The sequence below is a fragment of the Fusarium subglutinans genome, assembly GCF_013396075.1.
Source record: "Fusarium subglutinans strain NRRL 66333 chromosome Unknown NRRL66333_c0000030, whole genome shotgun sequence".
Classification (NCBI taxonomy): Eukaryota; Fungi; Ascomycota; class Sordariomycetes; order Hypocreales; family Nectriaceae; genus Fusarium; species Fusarium subglutinans.
In genome coordinates, this window is record NW_023502093.1 from 310,020 (window position 1) to 333,137 (window position 23,118).

Consider the following 23,118-nt stretch of genomic DNA (forward strand, 5'->3'; position numbering starts at 1 on the left):
GGCCTGGACGGTAGAGGGGCCAGGACCCAAAACCGCCGATGTTAGTGATTTGGTGAATGGGCATCATGCTTGGTTGGGCATAAACCCATTGACGACGACATGATTCGGTGATTGCGAGGGCAGCGGCTCCGAGGGTATGGCTAATAAACGGCACATCACACCCACTTTCGAACCTCGCTGCAGAAAAAGACGGGCTGGCGTGAGCCGTTATTGCCCCCTCCTCGGGGGGGAAATTTAAACGACCCCAACTACACCAAAATTCGCTGGTGTGAGGGGTCGTTTTTTATTTCCCCTAGCCCCTTGTGGCGATAAGGTGGGTGTAAGTCAGACGGACAGGGTGCGCTGTACGGAGATCATTGCTGAGCCACGCGCTCATAAACACGCATCCTTGAAACCCAGTCGCTGAGAACATGAGGATATGAAAGTATCAAGCCCTCCCATCCGATCCCAACCCAATCCAACACCAACACCAACGCCAACATAGCCGAGGACACAGAGTTATGTGTGAGCACAACACTGTTCCAGCGGCGGCAACGGCGAAGGGGCAGTAGATGTGTATCCTCATATGTTTTGCGATCGTGTTTGCCTGTGATCGTGAAGGCTAGCATCTTGAAAACACATAGTCTGCTGACAGGCATCTACGCATGTATGTAGTGGGAAATCTCACAAGAGCCGTGCTGCCGTGGGAACCAAGACCCCTAGGGTGACACCATTCCCCAGCTACCATTAAGGCTAAGCTTTGTTGGAGGTGTTGCCAGTCGCCGTTCTTTTCTTTTTTCGAAATATAACAAGGGCGTTCTGAGGAGAGTTAGGAGATCAGGATGTGAAGCTATGGATGCCGCTAGCGATGCACGGTCGCTCATGTCTAGGGAACCGAAAAAAGAACGACAAGGCCAGTCTCCAAACAAAAAAAATCAGATCCATAATAATCCATCAAACAAAATGGAGGAGTACGTACGTATCATCTGGCCGTTTATGAAGGCGTCGTCTGGTGGGTCAACACTATCCCCGTTGCTGTTATGCGATCACAGTTAGATTCCACGGCGTATGACTAGGACCGCAACGGTCCAGAATGAGAAAACAATAGGCGGTGATGCAAATTCGAATGGCTACACCAAAACAGAGATGGCCCAACCACAGCTCGAGGTCCGTATTGCACAGTAGGTACAATACCTAACGCGGCGGGCGCAAATACAGAGAACGTAATAGCATTGTTGAAATGGCCGGGATCAATTAAGGGAGACAGATCGCGAGCCTAGAACGAACCAAGCGGATCATGGTCATACTGTACTGCAATAGGCACGTCTATGCGATGTAACATGCTGGAACTTTTCTTTCTTTCTTTTAGCTATCCCAGTTGATCCGTGTGAAAGGAGAAAGCATCTGAGCAGTCATTTGCTTGCGTGGAAGCAATAGCCAAGCTGGGTAAGTCCAGCAGGACAGGGACATTTGCGCAGGAGAATGCACAGATTGAGATTGGATGCTATGATTGAGTTGGCTGTGCCTTAATGACTAGACGATGTCGCGATAGTTATGACGCAGTGTGTTCTGCACCTGGGGCTGGGCTGGCGAAGATATCGTCATGTGCCTGCCATTCCCCAAATTTGAGTGAGCCCCCTAAATCTCGATCTTCGCCAGGGAAGAAGACGACCCCAAGGCTGATCCAAGGGTTTGGAACTCAACGTCGAGATGTGGCTGAGGGGCCTGAGTCCAGACCATGTCCCCACCTCGGCAAATGCCGACCGTTGAGGGTTAGCAAAACTGGTCAGTTTAAACGACCCAAGCTTGGTAACAAGACAAGCAATTGCCAGAACTGTTAGTCATCGATAGACTTTTATTTATTTACGGCTGTCAGTATCAGAAACCGCTATCTAAGTACAGTATCAGATCAAGTATACTATGATCCCTTGATAAATCCTCGGTTAGACAGGCTTTTATAAAGTTGACTGACTGTCTATAATCTTCACAACTATTGTTTGCCGACAATAAATTCGGTTTGCCGATTACGCATCCATGCCTCGGTCGGCAGTCATTTCTTCGCCATCTTTAGAACTCGTACGGAGTATGATAATACACATTGGTCTCGCTTAATGCCCTTACGTCTAGCTATTCTCACCGTATATGATGTGTCACTTACATGTTTCAATGGAGACTACAGCAGGCCCTCCAACTTACAAGCATGAGTCCCAGCGCCGCGGTCGTGGTAGCGGGCGGGTGTACCGGACATCAACCCGTTTCCCAGACTGACAAAAGAAAAACTAGGTATTCAAGCTGCGTCACAGTCACACCCACTTACAAGGGGAAAGGGGATACTCTTACCATCCTTGTATGGTCCTCCGACGACCCGGCCGAGAATGCTGCAAGCACGGAATTGTATGGGTCAGAAACAAGAAACCATGAGAAGCATTGACTCGACAATACGCAATCTTGGCGACTTTAATGGTGAATAGAGCTTTTTATCAGCACGGAAATGGCTCACTCACTAATGTCTTTGTAATCTTGTCTTGACTCTTTTTCTTTTGTCCCGACCCGTTGTTGCCCGTCGCGGTCACGGAGCTGCCGTTGAAAGTGGGTCTGCCCTGCGCCCCTCTTCCCGCCGGAGATCCACTTCAACTACCTATTCGGACTCTCCTTCTTGTCCGCGCGCGCTGCCTTTAATTCTCCCTCATGTCTAAATTACTCAGCCCTCTATATCTCCCTGCGGCTCTTTGTTTAGTTTCCCTATTCTGCAAAACATCCGAGACGCCAACCTCGGATCACAAAACTAATAAGCAATTCACAACCACCCAAAACCAAGGCCGCTCCCAATCAGAGGTCGTCGAGTCAGTTCGGACGGACACTAGGTGCGAAACCCAGTACCGACTCAAGCTTATGCACCAGATCGACCACCATGAGGTCCCTAGACAGCTGAATTGTCGGCCCGTCCTTGCAAGTCCTCGGGAAATTTTTCTCAACGCATGTGCATACGTAGCATCCACGTCACATTCGCGATTCAGGTGGTTATGGGGGAGAAATATCGTTGTTCCATGGCAGCTTCGCCGATGATGCCTAAGATACAGGTAAGTAACTCGTGGCTTCTTGGGTTGCTCGATACCGCTTCTTTCAGCCACTGTCTATCCCTGTATATTCTTTGCTTTCTGACTCGAGCAAACTGAGGAAGTTTCTATTGCTACGGACTAAGTATCGTGTACTTTTGCGAAGTCCGCGGATACTAGTTATATCTCAAAGGTTATCTCACACCTACCAACCATCGATTGAGTCATGACTCCCTGCATCATGACACCCTACCAGCTTGTCAACCACGTGCTTAGTCGTTTGAGGTATACCTCATCTCGGAGCACTGTCTCAAACTCGACTCTCATGTTCAGCATAATTGCCGCCTCAGCGGGCGCTTTGGTGTGGTAAAATCGCAGTCTGGCTGCTTTAAACCCTTCCATGGCTTGTTTAAGTTTTTCTTCTGCCTGACTCAACAATCTTTCTTTGAGGCACTGCGCACAGAAATTCGGGATCCTGCCCTGGTCTGGTAGTGTCCTTGGTAGCAGATGAAGTCCTTCCCTAGTCAGGGGTCTCACTGGAACTCTATGCCCACACCCGGGATAGATGAGATCGACTCGGCAGAAGGGGCAAGTGCCCTGATACTCGAACCACCCTTCAAGGCACTGCAAGCAAGCAGCATGACCACATGGCATTAAACTAAACGTACTTTCGTCAGGCGGCTCTGCGTCTGGTTTGATCTGACAGCTCGCCTGATGGCATATCTGACACTTGACTTCTATTGGTTGGTCAATGAGGAATGTAACTTTGGGGAATGGAAAAAAGGACTCTTTGGGGTCGTATCGTCGATGGGGTTGGAACCATGATGAAAAGCGCGGTAGAGTCTTCGTCTCCTCCCATGGCCCAGAGCCCAAAGTTCCATTTGTGGTCCGGTGTTGGGGATCCGGGGAAGTTTTACTGGCTCGGGTTCTCAGGTACCTCTTTTGAGGCTGTTGTTGGCGATCGGGATACATTGGTCATGGAATCTCGCATGCGTCTCGTTGATTGTGTTGTTGAGTATTCAGTTGTGCTACTCTTCCTGTTGTGTCGCGCTGTTGGTAAATAGTCAGCACTTAGTAACTAAATAGCTATTCTAAGCATAGAGACAAACTCTGATAACAAAGTAGGTAAGTGAAAGTACACGGCAATGTTCAATTCATTGACGACTAGGGACATCTAACATTCCCATCACCTGGGGTATTCGGTAGTGTACAGTTGTGTTCTTCAACGTTCTAGCCCATTGTTTATTGAACATTACGCTACATTCTACTTACTGTATTGTTCTCTTTGTTCTTCATTGTAGTGAGTAATACGACGTTCTAGATTCCATTGATGACATGCATGCCCTAGGGATGAACCGCTAAAACGTTCAAAGACACCATAGCCTCCGTGGCCTTGTTCAGGTACAATAGCCGGTGACAGCAGCTAGTGTGTGGCTTGATCCCTTTACCACTTTATCTGTATGATCTTTTGGATGCTGAATCGAAAGTCGCATGTCGTTCGTGTTTCACGTGAGAATTTTGGCCCCAGTCTACACAAGGCCGAGACCCAGACCATATATCTTAGCTGTTTGCGGATCACAATATTGATTCTCCTAGATGTGGTAGGAGACTCGCGAGGCACGCTGCGAAACGATGTTTCTTCATCCTTAGGCCCCTTGATTTGCCATTGCAGCTCAGCCTCAGGCCTTAAAGTATGTATGTGGGGGTACTGGGGAAATTTGATGACATGCCGCAATAGCTGATTCTTTCCTTACTGAAACTCCTGCATCAACTTGACTATTTGCTGATATTAAACCCAATATCGTTTGCGTCCGTGGGGATGACACATGTGTCACTAGACATCACGATCATGTTACGGGCTCAATTTACTTTGCAGATCATAACGTCGATCTAGCAGTCCGTTCATTATTACATTGGGCCAAAGTTAAAGATGCGGCTCAGCCCCATCATCAAATTCCCGGGATCTAGACTGGCGTCGATGGATCCGTCCCTTACATACGACGTACGACGTCCGAGCTAGTCATTCTCGGCCGAGGACGCCGAGTCCCCGACCACTCGCTTCGGGTTTACGGCCAGGTTTGGCCATAGCTGCCGAAAATGCCCAGCGACCGGAGAAGGTTGATTCTTTATCGGTCCGCTGAACACTCGGACCCGGAATCGTTGTGGAGCATTCCGGTTCTCAACACCGGTATTCCGTGACCCCGGAAGTGATGTCGGGAAATGGGGCACGAGCTGAGTCAGTCAATACACCAACCTGGAGTATGTATAGAGTACATTACACCGTTACTTGGTGAAAACAAGCTTCATGATGTGGGAAAAGATTTAAGCCCTACAACGATCAAAGTTCTCGTTCATGACATAGTGCGTGCCTGCATTGTCAACTAACTAATGCACATACCATCGTTTCACTAACGGACGTTGAAAAGTAACCAGAGTCATGAGAAGATTACAATGCCTGCCCTGCAGGGCACATGTAGTTACGTACTAACTTACCTATAGGATAGGTCGTTCTCTGTTCTTCATTCAACCTTTATGATGCACCAAGGGAGGTATGCATCCTACGTATGAGCGTACTACGTCGCAACCGGGCACGAGTACATAGAGCGGTGAATGGAACCCATGTTACCTTTCGAGATCAGCAACAAGGATAGGTGCACCCGCTCAGCCGTTTGCAGCATTCATCTCGTTCTACACTGATGGTCTCAGCTGTGCTCCACAGCTTTGTTTAATGGCATGTGTCTGAAATCTCGTCCGAGACTGGAGAAACATTCCCTCGATACCATTGGATTAGTCTTGTCTTATCTTACACCATAGTTCTAGAACCCGAACCCTTGTCCACTCGAAGGATCGGGCATGTTGCAAGTCAATTTGGACGAACATGCAGATTTCAAACTGTTAATTGGAGCTCTAGGGTAGGCTTCTTTCCTGGTGCTTCTGGTTGCTGGGGTTGCACTAGTAAACAGGGCTCTCGATGGATCAAACATCCGACCTCAACGCACCAACCAGTGAATCCTTCGTAATGGAGAGCCCCTGCATCTCCTTGATCTCCCCTTGGTCAAATCCTGATCTTCGTGTCTCTGTTGGGCAATCACAATAGAGTATCAACTGGCCCATGTCAGAAGTAACACGGAAAAATTGCCCTGATATTAGGGGCTGCTGGGCAACAGGCGACTCTTGGCCCGACGTTGAATCTTTTTCATCAGGCTTCCTCGTAGCGGTCAACTTTTCATAAACTGATAAATTCCAACTTGCCTACCTAGGTATCTCACTTATTGATCCTCACTGGCTTAATCTCTTGCACCACGCATCACGTAGTTTTACAGCACCACTCTACCACCCACCGATAATGCCTTCGCTCAAGACGTTGTTCGCCTCAGCCGCTTTGGCGTACCTGGCCAGCGCGAAGACCATTAAAATTACAGCTACCAGCGACGACAAGTTCGACCCTGAGGAGGTTGAGGCTGAGAAGGGTGATGTCCTTGAGTTCCACTTCGAGCCCAAGAATCACAGCGTCGTTGCTGGCGATTACCGATACCCTTGCTCTCCTCTCGATATGGGCACTGGCTTCTTTTCCGGTTTCGTTCCCACTGACAATGGATCTGCCGTAAGTTGCGACTCCTCGGGCCTCTTTGCGATTTCTGACACGTTTCTAGGACAAGATCTTCAAGGTCACCGTCAACGACACTGACCCTACTCCTTTCTACTCCTCCCAGGGCAAAGAATGCGCTTCGGGTATGGTTGGTATGATCAACGCCGACTCCAACAAGACTCTCTCCGACTACAAGAAGCGTGCATCGGAGTTAAGTTCTGGAGTCAACCCAGGCAAGAAGCCGTTTGGTGGCGAGTTGGTGGACGCTGATGACGCCGACTCAGACAGCGACAGCAGCTCCGGAAAGTCCAAAGATGATAAGAACGATGACAATGCTGCTGGTGTCCTTGGTGCTCCTCTCGCTGGTCTGGTCGCTGTCATTGGTCTTGCAGTTATTATGGCCTAAGTTAGGCGGAGTGTCTGTGGGATGTTAGGACAGATGCGACATGATATTCACGAAATCGCCTGGGAACAGTGTTTAAAACAGCGGGAGTAATTTGAAGCTATTTTTCACAGGATTACCTGTGAGCCCATATATTGAAGCTTATGCCGACCAGGCAACGAATCGATCACTGGTTCAGAGTACTTATTGGACCGATGCACAACCTCGAACCCCGTTACCCACCAGATTCCAGATACCTAATATCGTAATGATAACCATATGCGGGTTGGAAGGCGACTTGTTATTATTATCAAGTCACTAACCTTGGTCGGAGATGGTTCTCCGGGTCGTGGTCAGGGAGTTTGGAACTACCTCGTAACATCCAAGGGTTCTGACCTGCGCGGGAGGATACACAACATATTTGCTGATGCTTTGCCTTCGGAGTTGAGTCGGCATCTTGATTGAAGACCCCGAGAGTAGAGTCACCGGGCCGGTCTTCAACTGAATAATTAACTATGCTCGAATACAGCGTTTAGAAACAGCTGAAAAAGGGCTTAAACCTAGAGATGTGAGTCTGCATTGTTGGCGATACATCATGTGAATTTGTGAACAGCTGACTCTTGAAGTGCGAGTCGAACATCTTAGTACCTAGGGTAGGCTGCCGGAGGCCATCAAGTAACCTCTGTTAGTGAGCCTCGGCAAGCTGACACAAGACTGCTTAATTGAAAGGACCTCCGGGAATATTTATCGGCAGCCTTCGGGTCACCAGTACCGGGACCAATTCTAAACCCGGCCCACACTATCGTCACTTGAATCCCGGATTCGCAACTCCCCTCCATGATTAACTCTCTCATATTACAAACTTATTCCTGTAAACTCACCGACGAACGGTCGATCGCAAACGAAGCCGCCTCGATTCTGACGACATATATGCGATCAAAATGCGCATCGCGCTGAGGTGTAGAGCCACTGCTCGCCATCCTCGATTGTTACGACTATCGGCGGATGGCGGTAGATTTGCGAGGACGCTTCGGACGAGCGCAACATCACAGGGCTTGAGGACAGGCTTATATTGCCGACAAACACAACAAGCCCTTACGGTCCAAGGCGCCAACTTATCGACGTCATGTTTTAACCGATCGCGCTCCATGGCAACAGTAGTTGATGCTGAACCTATACACGGCGGAGGTCCAATTCCAGAGTACGACAGAAGAGTACAGGCGGGGAAATTGCGAAACGATGAACACCAAAGAGGTAAGAATATCGGAATCCAGTCAGGAACGTAAGCCAGTACTGATAAGAGAGAAGGGATCATACAGAATTTCCAAAACTTATATCATGAGTTGGAGAAATATGACGCCCCGCCTGTCCAGCACCCCAGCATCGAATCCCTCAAGCCCACGAAGAAGTCAATATTCTCGTCGCTTTTCGGCGCAGGCGGCAGCAGGTCGGCTACTGGGGATATCCCTAACGATCTTCCGAGGGGCTTGTATCTCTATGGTGACGTGGGTTGTGGCAAGACCATGTTGATGGATCTGTTATACGAAACTCTGCCTCCGTCTGTCAAGTCAAAAAGTCGAATTCATTTCAACAACTTCATGCAAGATGTACACAAGCGACTTCACAGATTCAAAATGGAGCATGGAAACGACATTGACGGGGTACCATATATCGCGGCCGACATTGCTCAACAGGCAAATGTGCTCTGTTTTGACGAATTCCAGTGCACAGATGTAGCAGATGCAATGATTTTGAGACGGTGGGTGCACTTTATTACTTCAGACTCGCTCGATGCTGACCGTACACAGACTGCTTGAATCTCTCATGGCAAACGGAGTAGTCCTGGTAACAACTTCCAACAGACACCCCGACGAGCTGTACAAGAACGGTGTCCAGCGGGAGTCATTCATCCCCGCCATCGAACTTCTCAAGAATCGCTTGCATGTCATAAATCTCGACTCGCCAACCGATTACCGAAAGATCCCTCGACCTCCATCTGGCGTGTACCACACATCGCTCGACAGCCATGCGCATGCACACGCAGAGAAATGGTTCCGGTTCCTCGGCGATCCTGAACAGCCTGAACCTCGTCCCGAGACGCAAAAAGTCTGGGGTCGTGAGATTTATGTTCCTCGAGTCAGCGGACGAGCGGCATGGTTCACCTTTGACGAATTGATTCGACAGCCAAAATCTGCCGCTGATTTCATTGAGCTGGTTCGGGCTTACGAGGCATTTATTGTAACCGATATTCCTGCAATGACTCATCAGCAGCGAGATCTCGCGCGTCGCTTCATCACATTCATCGATGTTGTGTATGAGGGCAATGCCAAACTTGTTCTGACCACAGAAAAGCCCCTTTCAGATCTCTTTGTCTCCCGAGATGAGATCGCCGAGAGCCTCATGAAGCAGGGCGTGAAGCACGAGCACGCGGAGGATGCTGCTGCCAACCATGACCTGGTACACAGCGTTGACAAGCTCAAAGACTCAAATCTCTTTGCCAGTTCTGAGGAGGCATTTGCATTTGCTCGTGCGCTAAGTCGACTGCGGCATATGGAGAGTAAAGAATGGGTAGAAAGGGGAATGGGTCTTGAAGCTCAAGGCGGAAAGTTGGATAAGGATAACTGGATCAAGGCGAGAAGTCGCCAGATGGAAGATTCTATGTGAGGAGGAAGAGGCGAAGCTGCATCGTGGGAGAAGCATTATATACCCGGGGCATTGTCTCAGCATAGCGAGCGTTTGCCTGGTCTTGTACTTATAACTGTATCATGACGCCTGTTGAACCGAGCAGTTTGGATTCCAACATGAGCATATTTGCTTTCTATATATAGAGATGTATGATGATGCTTGAATAGAAAACTTCGTGGAAGGTGATAAGTGTTTTTTATCGCTTCCTATGGTGACTCCCCATGTTGGACATCGCGGCTTGAGAACCCATCGCATGGAATGGGCAGAGTTCAAGAACATATTTAGAAAGCTCAACGGCGTATTCAAGAGCGAATCGTAACTTGACCAACTTGGAAGTGTTTCAGTAATTCACCTTTGTATGAATTGGGGGTCCACTTATCCATCACCTTACTTGGTGGTGTGATACTACCTTAAACAGATGTGTTGAGGAGGCCGCTTGGAGCTTCGACCGATGATTGCAAAGATTCCCCCCCTTATATGTTACCGCTCCTAGTTATAGGGAATGCAGATTTAATGGTCTGCAAGGAATTTCAGGCCCTTGTGATGTCAAAATGGTTGAAGGGACAAACGGAACCACCCATTAACACTGAGACCAATTTCAAGCTACAAAGGAATGCCATGTCTCAGACTTTGATGATCACAATCCCTGAAAATCAATTGTCTCTGACCAGCCACCCTCACAATTTTGAGTAACGATACGGAGTAGAAAGGACGGAAACAGGATATCCTGTGAAATTCCAATTAATCAGAGGTTCGGAGTAGCCAGCACTGTTATCAGCAGGTGATCAATACACCAAGGATCTCGAAACAGAGCCGAAATGACTCTTATGGCATTTAGCCAGCCAGTATCTACTCTCTTGGGAGTCCTTCTGAAGTTGTTGATCAGATACCCAGGAACCCAGTAAGGTATCACAGGGAAAGCCTTGTCTCATTGACGGCGGAACACCGGCGCCTGTGGTTGAAGCTGGGGAGAAGCGTCGAGGTAAATCTAAACAACAGGCCATATCCACAACAACAATGGATCTAACATCGATATCATTTGTTTGTCAACCGAGACACAGGGACCGAGGCTGAACATGAAACAGTGACGTTGTTACAATGGAACAAAAGATTAATTAAAATCCCTGTATCTGGAGTTTGAAAATGCCCATCGAGACCAGATTGCGAATCATTTCGCCGTTTTTATGCAAAGATGTTGTGCAAGTCATATTTCTCATATTTGTCAAACTTCGCTAATCATTTCGAGAATCGATTGCTGCACGCAATGCTTTCTCATCTCGGCATGACAAGCGCTATTTCCAGCGGATGGACAGATATGTACGGAGTACAGTACGTACACTGAAGGAGCACAGATCAGGCACAGACTCGTCTCCATCTGTCGTTTCAACCTATATAAAGTCAATGCGTCAGTTGAGCGGTCAAAGTGCCAAACAAAGGAGGAGTTTGTTTCTTCTGATGTCGTGGAAATGGATAAGTAGTAGTTCGTTGAATCAATGGAATTGACAAAATTGCTACTCCGTAGTGAGAGCCCTATCCAGATTCAATATCCTTTGAAGAAACTGAGCCACTCATTCAAACAGGGCAAAAAAGATATCACTGATTCCTATTATCGAATCAAAGCATTGGGTGGGATCATTCGTGAGTTGTCCAAGATGTGAACACATCCCTGTGTGTGCAAATATGGATGTATTTTCTGTTCTTCTACTCTGTACTCCGTACAGAGTATCGCTGCAACAAATACAGTAACCAGCCAAAGGGCGGGAAGCCAATGACAAAATGAAAACGTTTACCGAAGGCAAATTCGATAGACTAGCATTCTTGAGTGAATCGGTTGTTAGATCTATCGCCCATGGAAAAGGAGAGTGTGAGTGGGTGTGGGATAATTTTAATGAAATCGGGCTATTCTCTAATTTGGGTAGGAAGACGTTGGAGCTGGGAGCATAGCAGCCACGCTGCACAGGGGTCGATTGGATAAGCCATTACGGATTGGCCGGCGCCTCAACGGTTCCTGGCTAAAAAGATTCAGCGGGTCTACGCCAACCAATCATACGACTTATGTACCTGACGCCTGGTGTCAGTGGCCCAAGCCACCCCTGATGTTTAACTCCCCACCAACGCGCTACCCCTGGCTATTGTGAACCTCCTCAGTCCTCACAACTCAGCAAGGATCAGCCTTGAAGACTCCCACCTCGGTTCTTCTCCTCTCGGCAAATCATAAATCACTCGAATTCCTTGGCCGCATGCTTCTCTGCTGATCATCATTAATGCATGGCGCCTCATGAATAAAATGAGTGGGAACCAGGACCCTGTCTCATCCATTAGTGGGCTTGATAGTAGTCATTGTCGCGATGGTCATGGTGATACGGGTGACACGACTGAGATTGCTGCACAAGTGGCAGGTTAAATTTGGAATACGATATGCCTAGCCTAGTGTCGTGTGATGTACCATGGTATGCATATTGAGATGTAGCTTTATGCAGGCTCATCTGCGCATTTCCATGTGGCGTAAGTTCGCTCAACAACTCACAAATGGAGGTAATTGGCATTCTACCAAGCTCTGAGGACGATCTCAATTGTACCATTTTGTACTGTAAAGCCGGTCAAAGACGAAACTTCAATAAAATTGGCCCATCTGGAGACTAGACATGGCACAGAGAATACCTCAGAGTACATGGCCAGAGCCCTGTCACTGCCAGGTTCAGCTCTGCTTCCCGCTAGGATTACTTTTAGCTTAGGGGCTCGGTTGGCCCTATCAAACATTAGTAGGTCCTTGAATTCAATGGGAAGTCCGGGGACCTTGCTCGGTAACCTTGTATTTGGCAAGTGCCTCCACTGAGCTGCCGCTGGCCCTTCCCCATCTCCTCACCTCACAACCATATCCTCGTCCAGGGCCTCTTCCGCCCACTGTCTTTTCTTCTCTCTGCCACTATCCATTCTTTTACACTCTTTCAACCTCGAAATCGTTCAGTCGTTTTCAGAACTGTTTCTTTGCACGGTCGCCTTGCTTTGGCTATCGCCGTGTTAAGTTCAGTTTGTCCATTCATTTCAACCCCTGGCGCGTTTTTGCAAGACTGCTGCCGTGCGCTGTTTGTTTATCAGAGCGACATTCATATCCACCGCTTCCTTTCAACATTTGAGTCTGGTTTGGCAGCTGGTCCAACAACATCCATATCTCACGTTGTAACTAGCAGTTGAGCTTGCGAATACACATCACCCTCGTTACCGACGCACCCCCCACCGTTCTCGTCTGAGACATCGCCGCCGCCGCCCGTATAAGGACATCAGTCTCGAGACCCCTAAGGGACACATTCTTTATTCCCGCCCTCTATTGCAACGCCCTTCATTCCAGTCGACTTGACAACCAGCCCCGCCAATTCCGTCTTGAACGACAATATATTTCACCAATACGACGGACTTGGAATTGTGATCCTCGCGCGATCTCGTTATTTGAATTTGTTGCCGTCATACCTAAACCTCCGAAACTCCAGCAAACATGCATCTCAGGCATCTGCAAGTACACCGCAGGGCCGACGGGCTTTTTGGGTTTGGTAACATCGCTCATGAGATCGACGTCTCACCCGATGGCTCAAAGCGCCATGTACACAAGAGGCAACCACGTATGTTTTGCATTTCTTCGAGTACACCAAATTGTTTTCACGAATTACGATTTCAGTTTTGGCTAGTGAATTGTGTACTAATTAATCTAATCGTAGAAGAAATAAGGACTGTCTTCAAGACAATGGAAGCTACTTTCGAAGGAAAGATTGGTGGCTATAAAACAGTAGGCCACGAGCCTAAACCAACGGGCTCCTCAAAGGACGATGATGAGGATGATGACGAGAGAGACTCGAAGAAGGAGGCCGAAGAAAAGGAGAAGGAAGAGGCTGAAGAGAAAAAGAAGGAAGCCGAAGAAGCTAAGGAAAAGGCAAAAGAACAGGCGGAGAAGGAGGAAGAAGCAGCGAAGAAAAAGGCTGCCGAAGACAAGGCAAAACAACAAAAGGTGGAGGAAGAGAAGGAAAAGGCAGAAGAGGCTGCCAAGAAGAAGGCTGCTGAGGATGCCAAGTCTCGCAGCAAATCGGAGAATGACGATGCGAAGGAGAGCTCGACAGCTAAACCGACCAGAACTCGCACCCAAATTACCACGAGTAACGACCCCTCGAGCGTCCCCTCCGTTATTAGCGACCCCACTGGCAGTCAATCTATCGAATCCATTCTCGCCAAAGCCACTGGCTCAGCTTCTGCTTCCACAACTATCGGTGAGGTTGCCGACATGTCTGAAGCCTCGAGTCTCCCTAGCTCCAGCTCCAGTGCTGTGCCAGAAGCTAGTGGTGGCACCAGTGCAGGAACCAAGGCTGGAATCGCGTTTGGTGTACTTGGCGGATTACTCGCCATGGGCTTGCTTGTCTACTTTATCTTCACTAAACGCCGAAAGCAGGCTGAGATGGAAAGACTCGAGAATGATGATGAGAAGCTTCATGGCCCAATGGCTGGTAACGATGGCCCTCCAATGGTTGCCGCAGCTGCTGTGCGTCGTTCTATGTCTCCTGAGCCCATTGAAACTGCCTCTATCCGCACTGATGCAAAGGCTCCCCGCGTTAGTCTCCGACCCGTCACCCAGTTCCTTCCCAACTGGAATGGCCTTGAAAAGGAGAAGCGCACAAGCAAAGGTGCAGGTTTAACTCTTGCTGTACCAGCTGCCGCTTCTTCACCTGCTACTGGTCCCTTGTCCCCCCGAGCCATTGGAGGCAGTGCCTGGGAGCGTCCAACAACAGCTCAAAGCGTCGATCCTGCTAACCCCTTCGGCACACAGGCCGAGCGTGTTCCATCCCCCGTTCAGGAAGAGACTGCTTCTGCGCTGAGGGCTTCTCCCAGCCCCATGTCGGAAAAGTCGACCATTGCTGTTGCTGCTGCCGCCGCCCTCCCAGCCGCCACCGCTCCAGTCTCACCTCAATCACCTTCTTCTCCCCAGGGACCCCTCGCCGCCAATGGACCTACAGTTGCCGCTATGGTCGCTCGTAAGACTTCGATCCGTAAGGCTGGAGGCCCTCAGCAACTTGACCTAACCCTTCCAAATGCCCCTCTGGCAGCTGTTCCCGCTAGTCCTGCTGGTACTGAGTACAGTGGCTCTTCCGCTCCTTCTGGAGGTCCCGACAGCCCTTCTGCAGGCGCTGCGGCTATTGCTGCTGCTGGCGGACCCGCAAACTCGGCCGTTCACCGCGTGCAACTTGACTTCAAGCCCACTATGGACGATGAATTGGAACTTAGAGCTGGTGACCTTGTACGACTCCTTCACGAGTACGATGATGGCTGGGTAAGTTTACAAAATTCAATTCACGCCTCAGCCCAATCTAACTTTTCTCTAGGCTCTCTGCATCAGACTTGACCGTTCTCGACAGGGTGTTGTTCCTCGCACCTGTTTGTCAACTCGTCCTGTGAAGCCCCGCCCTGCTCAAAGCGGCCCTCGCCCAGGCCCTCCTGTTAAGGTTGGCGGGCCTCCCCGAGGACCTGGGCCTAACCAACCTCAAGGACAACGACCTATGACCCCTCAAGGAAACATTGGTCAAGCTCGACCTGCCTCACCTGCCGGTCCTAATCCTAATGGCAGCCGTCCTCAATCACCAATGGGACCTCCCGGCCGGCCTCAAGGACCTCCGATGAGTCCAGGACCTCGAGCACAGTCACCCAGTCCTCGTAATGGACCGCCCAGTGGCAGGCCCATGAGTCCTGGACCTCGTTCTCAGTCACCTGGGCCTTCTGGTGGCCGTTCACAGAGCCCGAGTGGGATGAACCGAAGAAATAACCCCCCTGGACCCAGCCCCATGAATCCTTCTCAAGATCCTCGCTCGGGGCCATCTTCTTCGGGCTCCCTCAGCAGGAAACCCGTACCTGGCCAGGCATATTGAGCGGCTTACAGCCGTTGATTGCCCTGTATGAAACAGTATTAAAAGGAACGGCGTTCTGCGGTACCATGGAGAGACCCTGAGCATTGTGGTCTGCTCACGCTTCTTAACTCTTCTGGTGGATGATTTAAATTACTTTCGAACTTCTTGTCACTCACTCGACCAATTATCTTCTCTTCATGTGGCTACTTTCGAGCTACTTTTTTTTTCTCGTTTCACGTTTATATAAACTTCGTATATCTCAGGCGGTCGTTAACCTGTCATTGTGGCATGGCATGCCATTTACGCTCATGTCAGGGTGACTTTGCGAGTGGCCATCTCAGTCATTTAGTTTGAAGGGAGACGTGTATACAGGTTGCGACGTCTTGCTGCGAGATCCTCTATCTGATGGAAGTAGCTGCGCTAGTCGCTAATGTGTATCTACGTTTGCGTTTGTTCTTTTCGAATATTACATCTTCCTCTGTGGCTGGCTCAAGGTCGTTGGATGGAGGGAAGAAAGGGAGCTTGCTTGGTAGCATGTCGCCACTAGCAGCTAGGAATTAAAGACTTGAGACGAAAGTTAGGAAATGAAATTATTCCTCGATGACGTACTTCCATTAGTCTTGTGCACCTGTCCATGCTCTATTTGTGTCTATTGTGTGATGTCTTTTGTCTTAGCAACTACATCTCTTGCGGAGCATATATGACGTCCTGAATAGTCATTCTTTTAACAACTTGGGCTTTTCTATCGAATTGTCCGCAAGACCAGTAAATCCCGTGAACGAATTTGACTGTCACAAACCAACGATGATTTCCCCCCATTCTTTTCTCTCCTGTAGAGGAACAAAGGAGCGAAGCCAAGTAGTCCGAAATACCACTGTCAAATCCTGAACGCCCTGACATGCCTAATCCTAACGCCTCGCTTCCATCTCAGTCCAGTGCCACATGTACGCCTTCTCCAGTTTACAGGCGCATGGCCACACGAGAGACCAACGCCACAGGAAAGTCACCTCCTTTGCGCAGTAGCTCTTTGACTTCTGGGGTATCCCGAATGTACTCAATGAAGCACACAAAGTACTCCACAATAATCTCTCGTGCAATGTCATCCTCCACAGTATTTTCGAACAGTTCCTGTGCGAGCGCTACGATGTCGGGAATATTGTATTGGTCGAAGTAAAAGTAATAGAGTATACAATGGAGGCGGCAGATGGAGAGGCGGCGGAGATCTTCAACACCATACTTATCTGCCAGGATGTAGAGACGTGCGTGGCTGAGGAAGACAGGCAGATATGAGTATTTGCCTTCTTGGGTGTTCTGCAAACTAGTCACCGCCGGAGCGCCGCCGTGAATCATGGATGAGTTGTAAGGAGGACGGGCAAAATTTCTCATCGCTTCAAACCGCTTTCCTATTGGGGTTGTTACGTCAAGCATATAACTTTGATCTGGACACCTGCGTTTGCGTCTTGATAGTCCGCCGTCTTCAGCCAACTGTAGAACGCCGTTTTGTTGATCGTTGTTGGACTGATAACTCTGTATAAACTCGCCAACAGCCGCTGGCAGCTTCCACTCGCAATAATCGTAGGTGTAGGTATAAGTGAACGGTGGTCGGTTACCGCCATTGCGTGTTGGCATGTGGTCTACAGTGGAGGAAGCCTCAGATGAACTTGCTCTGTCACCGACAGGGCTGTGGTATCCAGCAGGAGTGTCTTCGGAAGAGTCATCATCGTCGTCAAGATCCTCGTCTTCATCAAAATCATTGTCGTCACGCATTTCCTCCGAATTTGAGCGGGTGCTACGGGTGCTGTGAGAGTCATCTGAGTCCTGCTCAGACGAGGGTGCATGGCCATTTCCACCACGAGTATATGGTTGGATTGGAAAGTGGTTGCCTTCAGTATCAAGTTCTGATTCCCGGATAAGAACAGGTTGTGCCTCACTGTAGTCACCAGAGTAGGCGAATTTGGCGAAGCGCACAAAAGTGTCGACATCTAGGTCTGCCCATACGACGCGACCTTCTCGGGCTTCTCTCATGTTCCCGTTTACTAGAGCGTTTAGAACTGGCGATAGTCGGCCGATGAGTTCCTTGTGTACATGGAACTCCTTAGCCTCTGGGCCGACAACGAAGAGAAAGGGCTTGGAAGCGAGAGATCTGATGTCAGAGTCAGAATGTTTGGGAAAGTCGATAGAAATGCATGCCGATACTCACTCTTCGAAGTTGGCACTGACTGCTGGAACAGCTGCGTCAGATCGCGAAGCAGACATGGTGTGTAAGTGAGAGCCTCCTAGCCGCTAGTAGATGATCTGCGTTATGGTTACTAGAAGCAGGGGTGAAAAGGTGGAAATTGCGAGAAAATAAAGAGAAGACAGGCAGTATTTACGCGGATGTCTCAAGAGTGAGGTTGAATGTTGGAAAAGAGAAGATGACGATAACGGATTGAAGGTTGTTGGGAGTACATGCCCTGCGCTGTAGGTAGCTACCTACAGCTGCCTGTCACTGCCAAGAGATCCGTTTGATACGGTGCAGGCAACGAGTACTAGCGCTTAAAGAAGTGACCTGAATCACAAAATCAGGGTCCTTGCACACTAAATCCGAGGTAATGCGGGGCAGATCGTAGTGATTGGCTCCCTTGCCGCGCAGTGTCTCACAGATGGGTTTGCTCGTCTATTGTGTTATTGGTTCGATAATGGCTAGGGACCTTGATTCTAAGTGATAAAAAGACTTAGGTAATTTAGGATAAATTTAGTATCGACTTAGGATATCCTTTGCTAAATCTATTCTGATACCCTATGTCGAGGTCTGCTGTTTTCTTGCTTCTTGAGGAATAGATAGGAATCTGGATCTCCCGACTCCTTAGGTAGCCTTTCTCCCCGTACGTGTATGGCGGGTGTAAAAGAAGAACACCCTTGAAGAAAAGATACAGAGGAACCCCTTGCTCCCCATATTGCTGATCTGCTACCAAACCGTTTCTGCTATTGTATTTGTACTTCAGGCGCCAACTCACCTCCATAGGTACCTACTACCTAAGGTATTCATGCGACGAACTTCCCCCCGCATCCACCACAAACCTCCCCTGATGCCTGTACATTTGCCCCTGGTCCAAAATGCACCTCGACAACACGCTTCAACTCTGCGACTTTCAGACATCGCAACTCACACACTGCACAGATCCGAGAAATATCAGGAGCCATTATCGCCAGTCCCGTAGAAGCACAGCGCGCTATACAAGGTGCGTCAACAACAACAACAACAACAACGGCCATAGAGAGGTTGCGTAGACAACTTACCAAACAAATGTCCGTTTTCACATTTTGCCTCTTCCTCCTCCAATCGTAATGCCGCATCGCAAAACACGCAGTGTTGACTAGCTGCAACATCTCTGAACTTCTCTCTCAATAAAGAATTGTTAAGCTCAGGAGATATCTTGCGGGTTACTGTAGTCCCAAGCACTTCAGGGGCATTCCCGTACATCCACTCCCAAACCTGGCCTTCAGTGGTTAAAGGCTTCGATAGTGTGACTGCATCATCTTCGCCGCGCTCTTCGTCTCTTCTTGAGAACATTAGTTTGCAGAGTGCTCGCCTTTCTGGGTGCAAAGTGCTGTATCGTGATACAAGCACTGCTGTGGTGCCACCGCCGGGTGACTGCACCACACCCCAAATGCGGTACCTCGATTCGGGAACTTGTAATTGTGTTGTATCTTCGTCCATTAGGTCGTCTTCTGAGTCATCCGAATCCGAGTCTAATCCTTCTAGCGCAACCGCTCTTGCAACGAGCCGTGTTGTCTGCTTCCGAATTCTTGTTGCCCATTTCGGTACAGAGGCCTCCGAGTCCGGAAGGTTTGTTTGAAACCAGTCTTGGTTGCGCGATGTTGCAGATAATCTGGCGATTGAGTAGTACGGAACTGATCCTGTGTGTGTTATGCCTTGATCGTGAATTAAAAGTCCTAAGTTGCTATTAGATGGGTTGTGTGCAAAGCCTGTAAAACTTACGTACCAGAAATAGGATTCGATGAGACTATTTCATCTTCCTTAGAATACGTTGTCGAGCACTCCCAAGTATAGTGAGCGCCAGCCAACTCCTCAGCGTCGCCAACAAACGAAACCTGGAACGGCTTCACATTGAACGGATCAGCGACCACGCCCCTAACTACGGGCTTGTCAACGTCATATACGATCTCGGGCCAGGTTAGCTACGGCTATTCCATATCTCATGAACCACGTACCAGGTCTTCCCACTCGATGTATGCGTCCGTTGATAGAAACATGCAAATGGCTGCCATATCCGCCTCCTCGACCTCGACGTGTGGAGGCTGGCCCCTTTCCCAATTGCCAAGGATAGTGATCTTTCGGAACCCAACATGATTCTTTGCCAAATATGCCAGTATAGCAACCCTTTTGCCTTGGCTGTTGAACCAGGGGCTCCATTTCAAAGAAAAAGCACTCCCATGGGGCACGTAATCGGGATCTGTGATATCCACAGCCTATTTCATGTTAGAGCATTCTCCGACCAAGTCCAGCATGACTCACGTCTTCCTTAACATGTCTCCCTCTACCATCAAATCGGCCAACTTCCTGGATGCCCCATCGCGTTTCTTCACTCGAAAGATCGCCTTCTTTTGCTTGCGAGAAGAGCTGCACCGCCATTACTGCTATTTCTTCGACATCATTGCAGTACGCCAGAAGACCTCTCCCTGTATCCACTTCCTTGGCCCACGAGAAGGCCTGGATGCGTTCATTCATATTTCGGTATCCATCTTCTTCGTTGCTGTCGGGCAGCGGAAGCTGGGCCCCGAGGCCCCAGAGTGTCTTCCACGCCTTGAAGCTTCGAACCCGCATGCCTGATATCATTGCAGACTGTCGATCGATGTGCTCACCAATCGTGTATATACATCCACTGGTCGAAAGTGCTGTCAAGATAGGTCGAAGATTACAACCCAATCCATTTGGTGACCATTCTAACCTCACAATCTGGCAGATTGGTGCCCCCGAACCTGTCACTAACCCATTCCCCACACCAGGAAACCAATTCTCGTCGTTGGCTGGCGGTCCAGCCACTCTGATACCGGAAAACGAACAAAGCTGTGCATTGATTGCGGGATCTGGACGAATCAAGCCTGAGGCCCGATAGGAGAGCGTGTACTGGCTCTGTAATTCTTCTTCATCCGCTCCTTCGTCAGGACCGCCACTCCTCGGATACTCTGGAAGAAATATGTAAATGGTATCATCTGTAGCAACTGCAAGCTCTGCATCACAAGACCATGCCAGAGCATGAGTTGTCAGTGGACGCGACTTGAGATGAATTGTTTTGAGGGGCCTCGTCTTTGTTTTCAGATCGGTCAGCAAGTCTTGCCTTAAAACTTATTATTCAATAGGGGGGATATAAGAATGGCTGTGCAGCAGTACCAGTATGTCTCGCCTGAGCAGTCAACCGAATCTTTTGTTGTTGAAGTCTCACTCTCACCTTAGACTTTTCCATTGTGGCAACTGAGACGGATTGTGTCAGAAGGCGCCCGCAAATAGCATGAGAATTTCAGATCTCATAGGATAATCATGTGAGAAGGAAGTTTGGTCTTTAATTCGACAGTGGCATGGTAGAACTGAGAGTTTCATGAGATTTCGCATGAAGTGATTGATACAGAAAAAAGTTGCTGACTAAGAAAGAAGCAGTACACATCTCATACCTACACCATGAAGAAAAAACAAACAAGATCATTTATCGACTTATCACTAGGTGGTATGGTAACAAAAACACATCAATCCCGTCAAGTACGCCGTTCTCCATATTCTCGGTATGCCATAAATATATAAAAATAACAATATTTGTGATTGTTGACCTTAAGCCTCTAAGAAAGACCCTAAACCCCAGAGAAGACCACAGCCTGCAAGCGCTGTCGCACCAACGACTTTCTTGGTCCACCAGTTATCATCCGTCAATGCCTTGGCTTTTTGAATCTTCTTGGCTGTCTCGGTTGGAGCACTAGCAGGTGCCTTTGCAGATACCTTCTCCCCAACAGACTCTTTGGCTGCCTCTGCTTCCTTCTGCTGCAGAAGAGCAATTTTCTTGCTAAGCGCCAGGAGGTCCTCTTCGAGAGTCAAGTTACCGCTGCGGTCAACCTCAACGTTCTGAATGTTGCCGAAGAAGTCTGTGATCAGACGGCTACGGGCGTTTTCTTCGCCGCCGGGGAAGAGGTCGTAGCGCACTCCAGCATGTGAGTGGATCTTGCCGAAGTCGTAGCTGTCGAACAATTCGCCCACTGTCTTCTGGCTGTTCAGGTCCTTGACGTTGTTCTCAAGGAATTCAAGGTTGTAGTACGTGTATCGATCGATAACGGCGACGCCCACATCGTTGTCGGCATGATGTGAATATGAGGACTGATCGAGCTTGGAGGAACCGGTAGCGATGATATTAGGGGAGTAGAGTCTGCTGTACATGGTGTTTGCTTGGCAGGTGTCGATCATGAAGAGAATCTCGTGATATCTGAACATCGTTAGTGGTTGACAGGAAAGCAGTGAAGCTACCACCTACCTCTTCTTCTCCCACATCTCCTCAAAAGCGTTGGCAAGATCAAATGCGCCAATCTCCTCAGCATCCTGGAACTTGAGGAACTCGTTTCCACCATGGCCAGTCATGTAAACCAAGATATTGCTTCGATCATCTGTAAGCAGGCGCTTGCTTCGCGGCATCTCCGCGCCCACGCGATCCGTCAACAGGCGAATAAAGTTCTCGACAGTAACCTCGTAGCCACGGTAGTCCACCTCGATGTTGTCGCCGTAGAGATCGACAGCGCGATCAGAATTGCTATAGACGGTTCCGGGGAACGCGTTCCGGGGATTGCAGGCCATGTCGTCGGGAAGCATAAGGATGATCTGGGAGTCAGGGATACCCAGGCGCTTGACGGTACGGTACATAGAAAGGACATTGGCGAGATGGCGGTAGTTGAACCAGAATCGTGATGTGCAGACGAGAACGGCCCAATTGCTGGTATGCTCGGCAAAAGCGATTGTTGCGAACATGGCCGCTGCCACGATGGCATGAAATCGAAGTATTGAGAGCTTCATGGCGGGGGATGTGATACGATGAAGCGAATTGGTGGACAAGGGAGCGTGGTAGTGAGTAAGGAGTGAAGTTCAGAAGACAGATGGAGCAAAGGGCATATCCGCTGGCTACCTATGTCAATGAAACTGAGGTTGCTAAAAAATGCTCCCTCAGACTTACAAATACAGCGGCGATAATCATGAATTCCATCCACTGGATATCCCTTTTTGGATCAACGTCACCAAGGAGGGAACACCTAACATTAACGGTGATTGATTACTGTTCAACATATAATCGGAGTCTAACCAGATCTGGACCCGGAGTTTTCGGCGTGGACGATCCGATAAGACGGCCCCTGGCGCTTGTACTGATTCAAAGCACTAACAAATTCCCACAGCATGTCACCAATCTGAACAAGGTACCTATCTCAAAGGCAATGGAACTTCACCTTTCAGTTGTTACCTTGTACATCTCGACAAAAAAGAAAAATCTTGGGGTGAGCTGGCAAACATGCGGA

The 23,118-nt window shown here is 49.0% G+C and overlaps 6 protein-coding genes across 6 annotated transcripts; 3 read left to right on the forward strand and 3 right to left on the reverse strand.

The window, feature by feature from the left end:
• Positions 1-6,381: 6,381 nt before the first annotated feature.
• FSUBG_3582 (uncharacterized protein) lies at positions 6,382-7,030 on the forward strand (the record flags this gene model as incomplete). Its single annotated transcript, XM_036681478.1, has 2 exons — positions 6,382-6,639; positions 6,689-7,030. 2 exons carry the CDS (start codon positions 6,382-6,384, stop codon positions 7,028-7,030), a joined length of 600 nt encoding a protein of 199 aa, XP_036540946.1.
• A 1,610-nt stretch (positions 7,031-8,640) lies between these two features.
• On the forward strand, positions 8,641-9,670 carry FSUBG_3583 (putative AFG1-ATPase family protein; the record flags this gene model as incomplete). The annotated part of the gene is made up of 2 exons (XM_036681479.1): positions 8,641-8,765; positions 8,815-9,670. The coding sequence occupies 2 exons, from the start codon at positions 8,641-8,643 to the stop codon at positions 9,668-9,670; spliced, it is 981 nt and encodes a 326-aa protein (XP_036540947.1).
• Positions 9,671-13,184: 3,514 nt separating this feature from the next.
• On the forward strand, positions 13,185-15,594 carry FSUBG_3584 (variant sh3; the record flags this gene model as incomplete). The annotated part of the gene is made up of 3 exons (XM_036681480.1): positions 13,185-13,308; positions 13,405-15,002; positions 15,055-15,594. The coding sequence occupies 3 exons, from the start codon at positions 13,185-13,187 to the stop codon at positions 15,592-15,594; spliced, it is 2,262 nt and encodes a 753-aa protein (XP_036540948.1).
• Positions 15,595-16,533: 939 nt separating this feature from the next.
• On the reverse strand, positions 16,534-17,829 carry FSUBG_3585 (uncharacterized protein; the record flags this gene model as incomplete). Its single annotated transcript, XM_036681481.1, has 2 exons — positions 16,534-17,716; positions 17,774-17,829. The coding sequence occupies 2 exons, from the start codon at positions 17,827-17,829 to the stop codon at positions 16,534-16,536; spliced, it is 1,239 nt and encodes a 412-aa protein (XP_036540949.1).
• A 916-nt stretch (positions 17,830-18,745) lies between these two features.
• On the reverse strand, positions 18,746-21,041 carry FSUBG_3586 (uncharacterized protein; the record flags this gene model as incomplete). Its single annotated transcript, XM_036681482.1, has 6 exons — positions 18,746-18,785; positions 18,849-19,445; positions 19,556-19,719; positions 19,789-20,046; positions 20,093-20,854; positions 21,027-21,041. 6 exons carry the CDS (start codon positions 21,039-21,041, stop codon positions 18,746-18,748), a joined length of 1,836 nt encoding a protein of 611 aa, XP_036540950.1.
• A 359-nt stretch (positions 21,042-21,400) lies between these two features.
• FSUBG_3587 (GPI-anchor transamidase) lies at positions 21,401-22,624 on the reverse strand (the record flags this gene model as incomplete). Its single annotated transcript, XM_036681483.1, has 2 exons — positions 21,401-22,043; positions 22,092-22,624. 2 exons carry the CDS (start codon positions 22,622-22,624, stop codon positions 21,401-21,403), a joined length of 1,176 nt encoding a protein of 391 aa, XP_036540951.1.
• Positions 22,625-23,118: the final 494 nt, after the last annotated feature.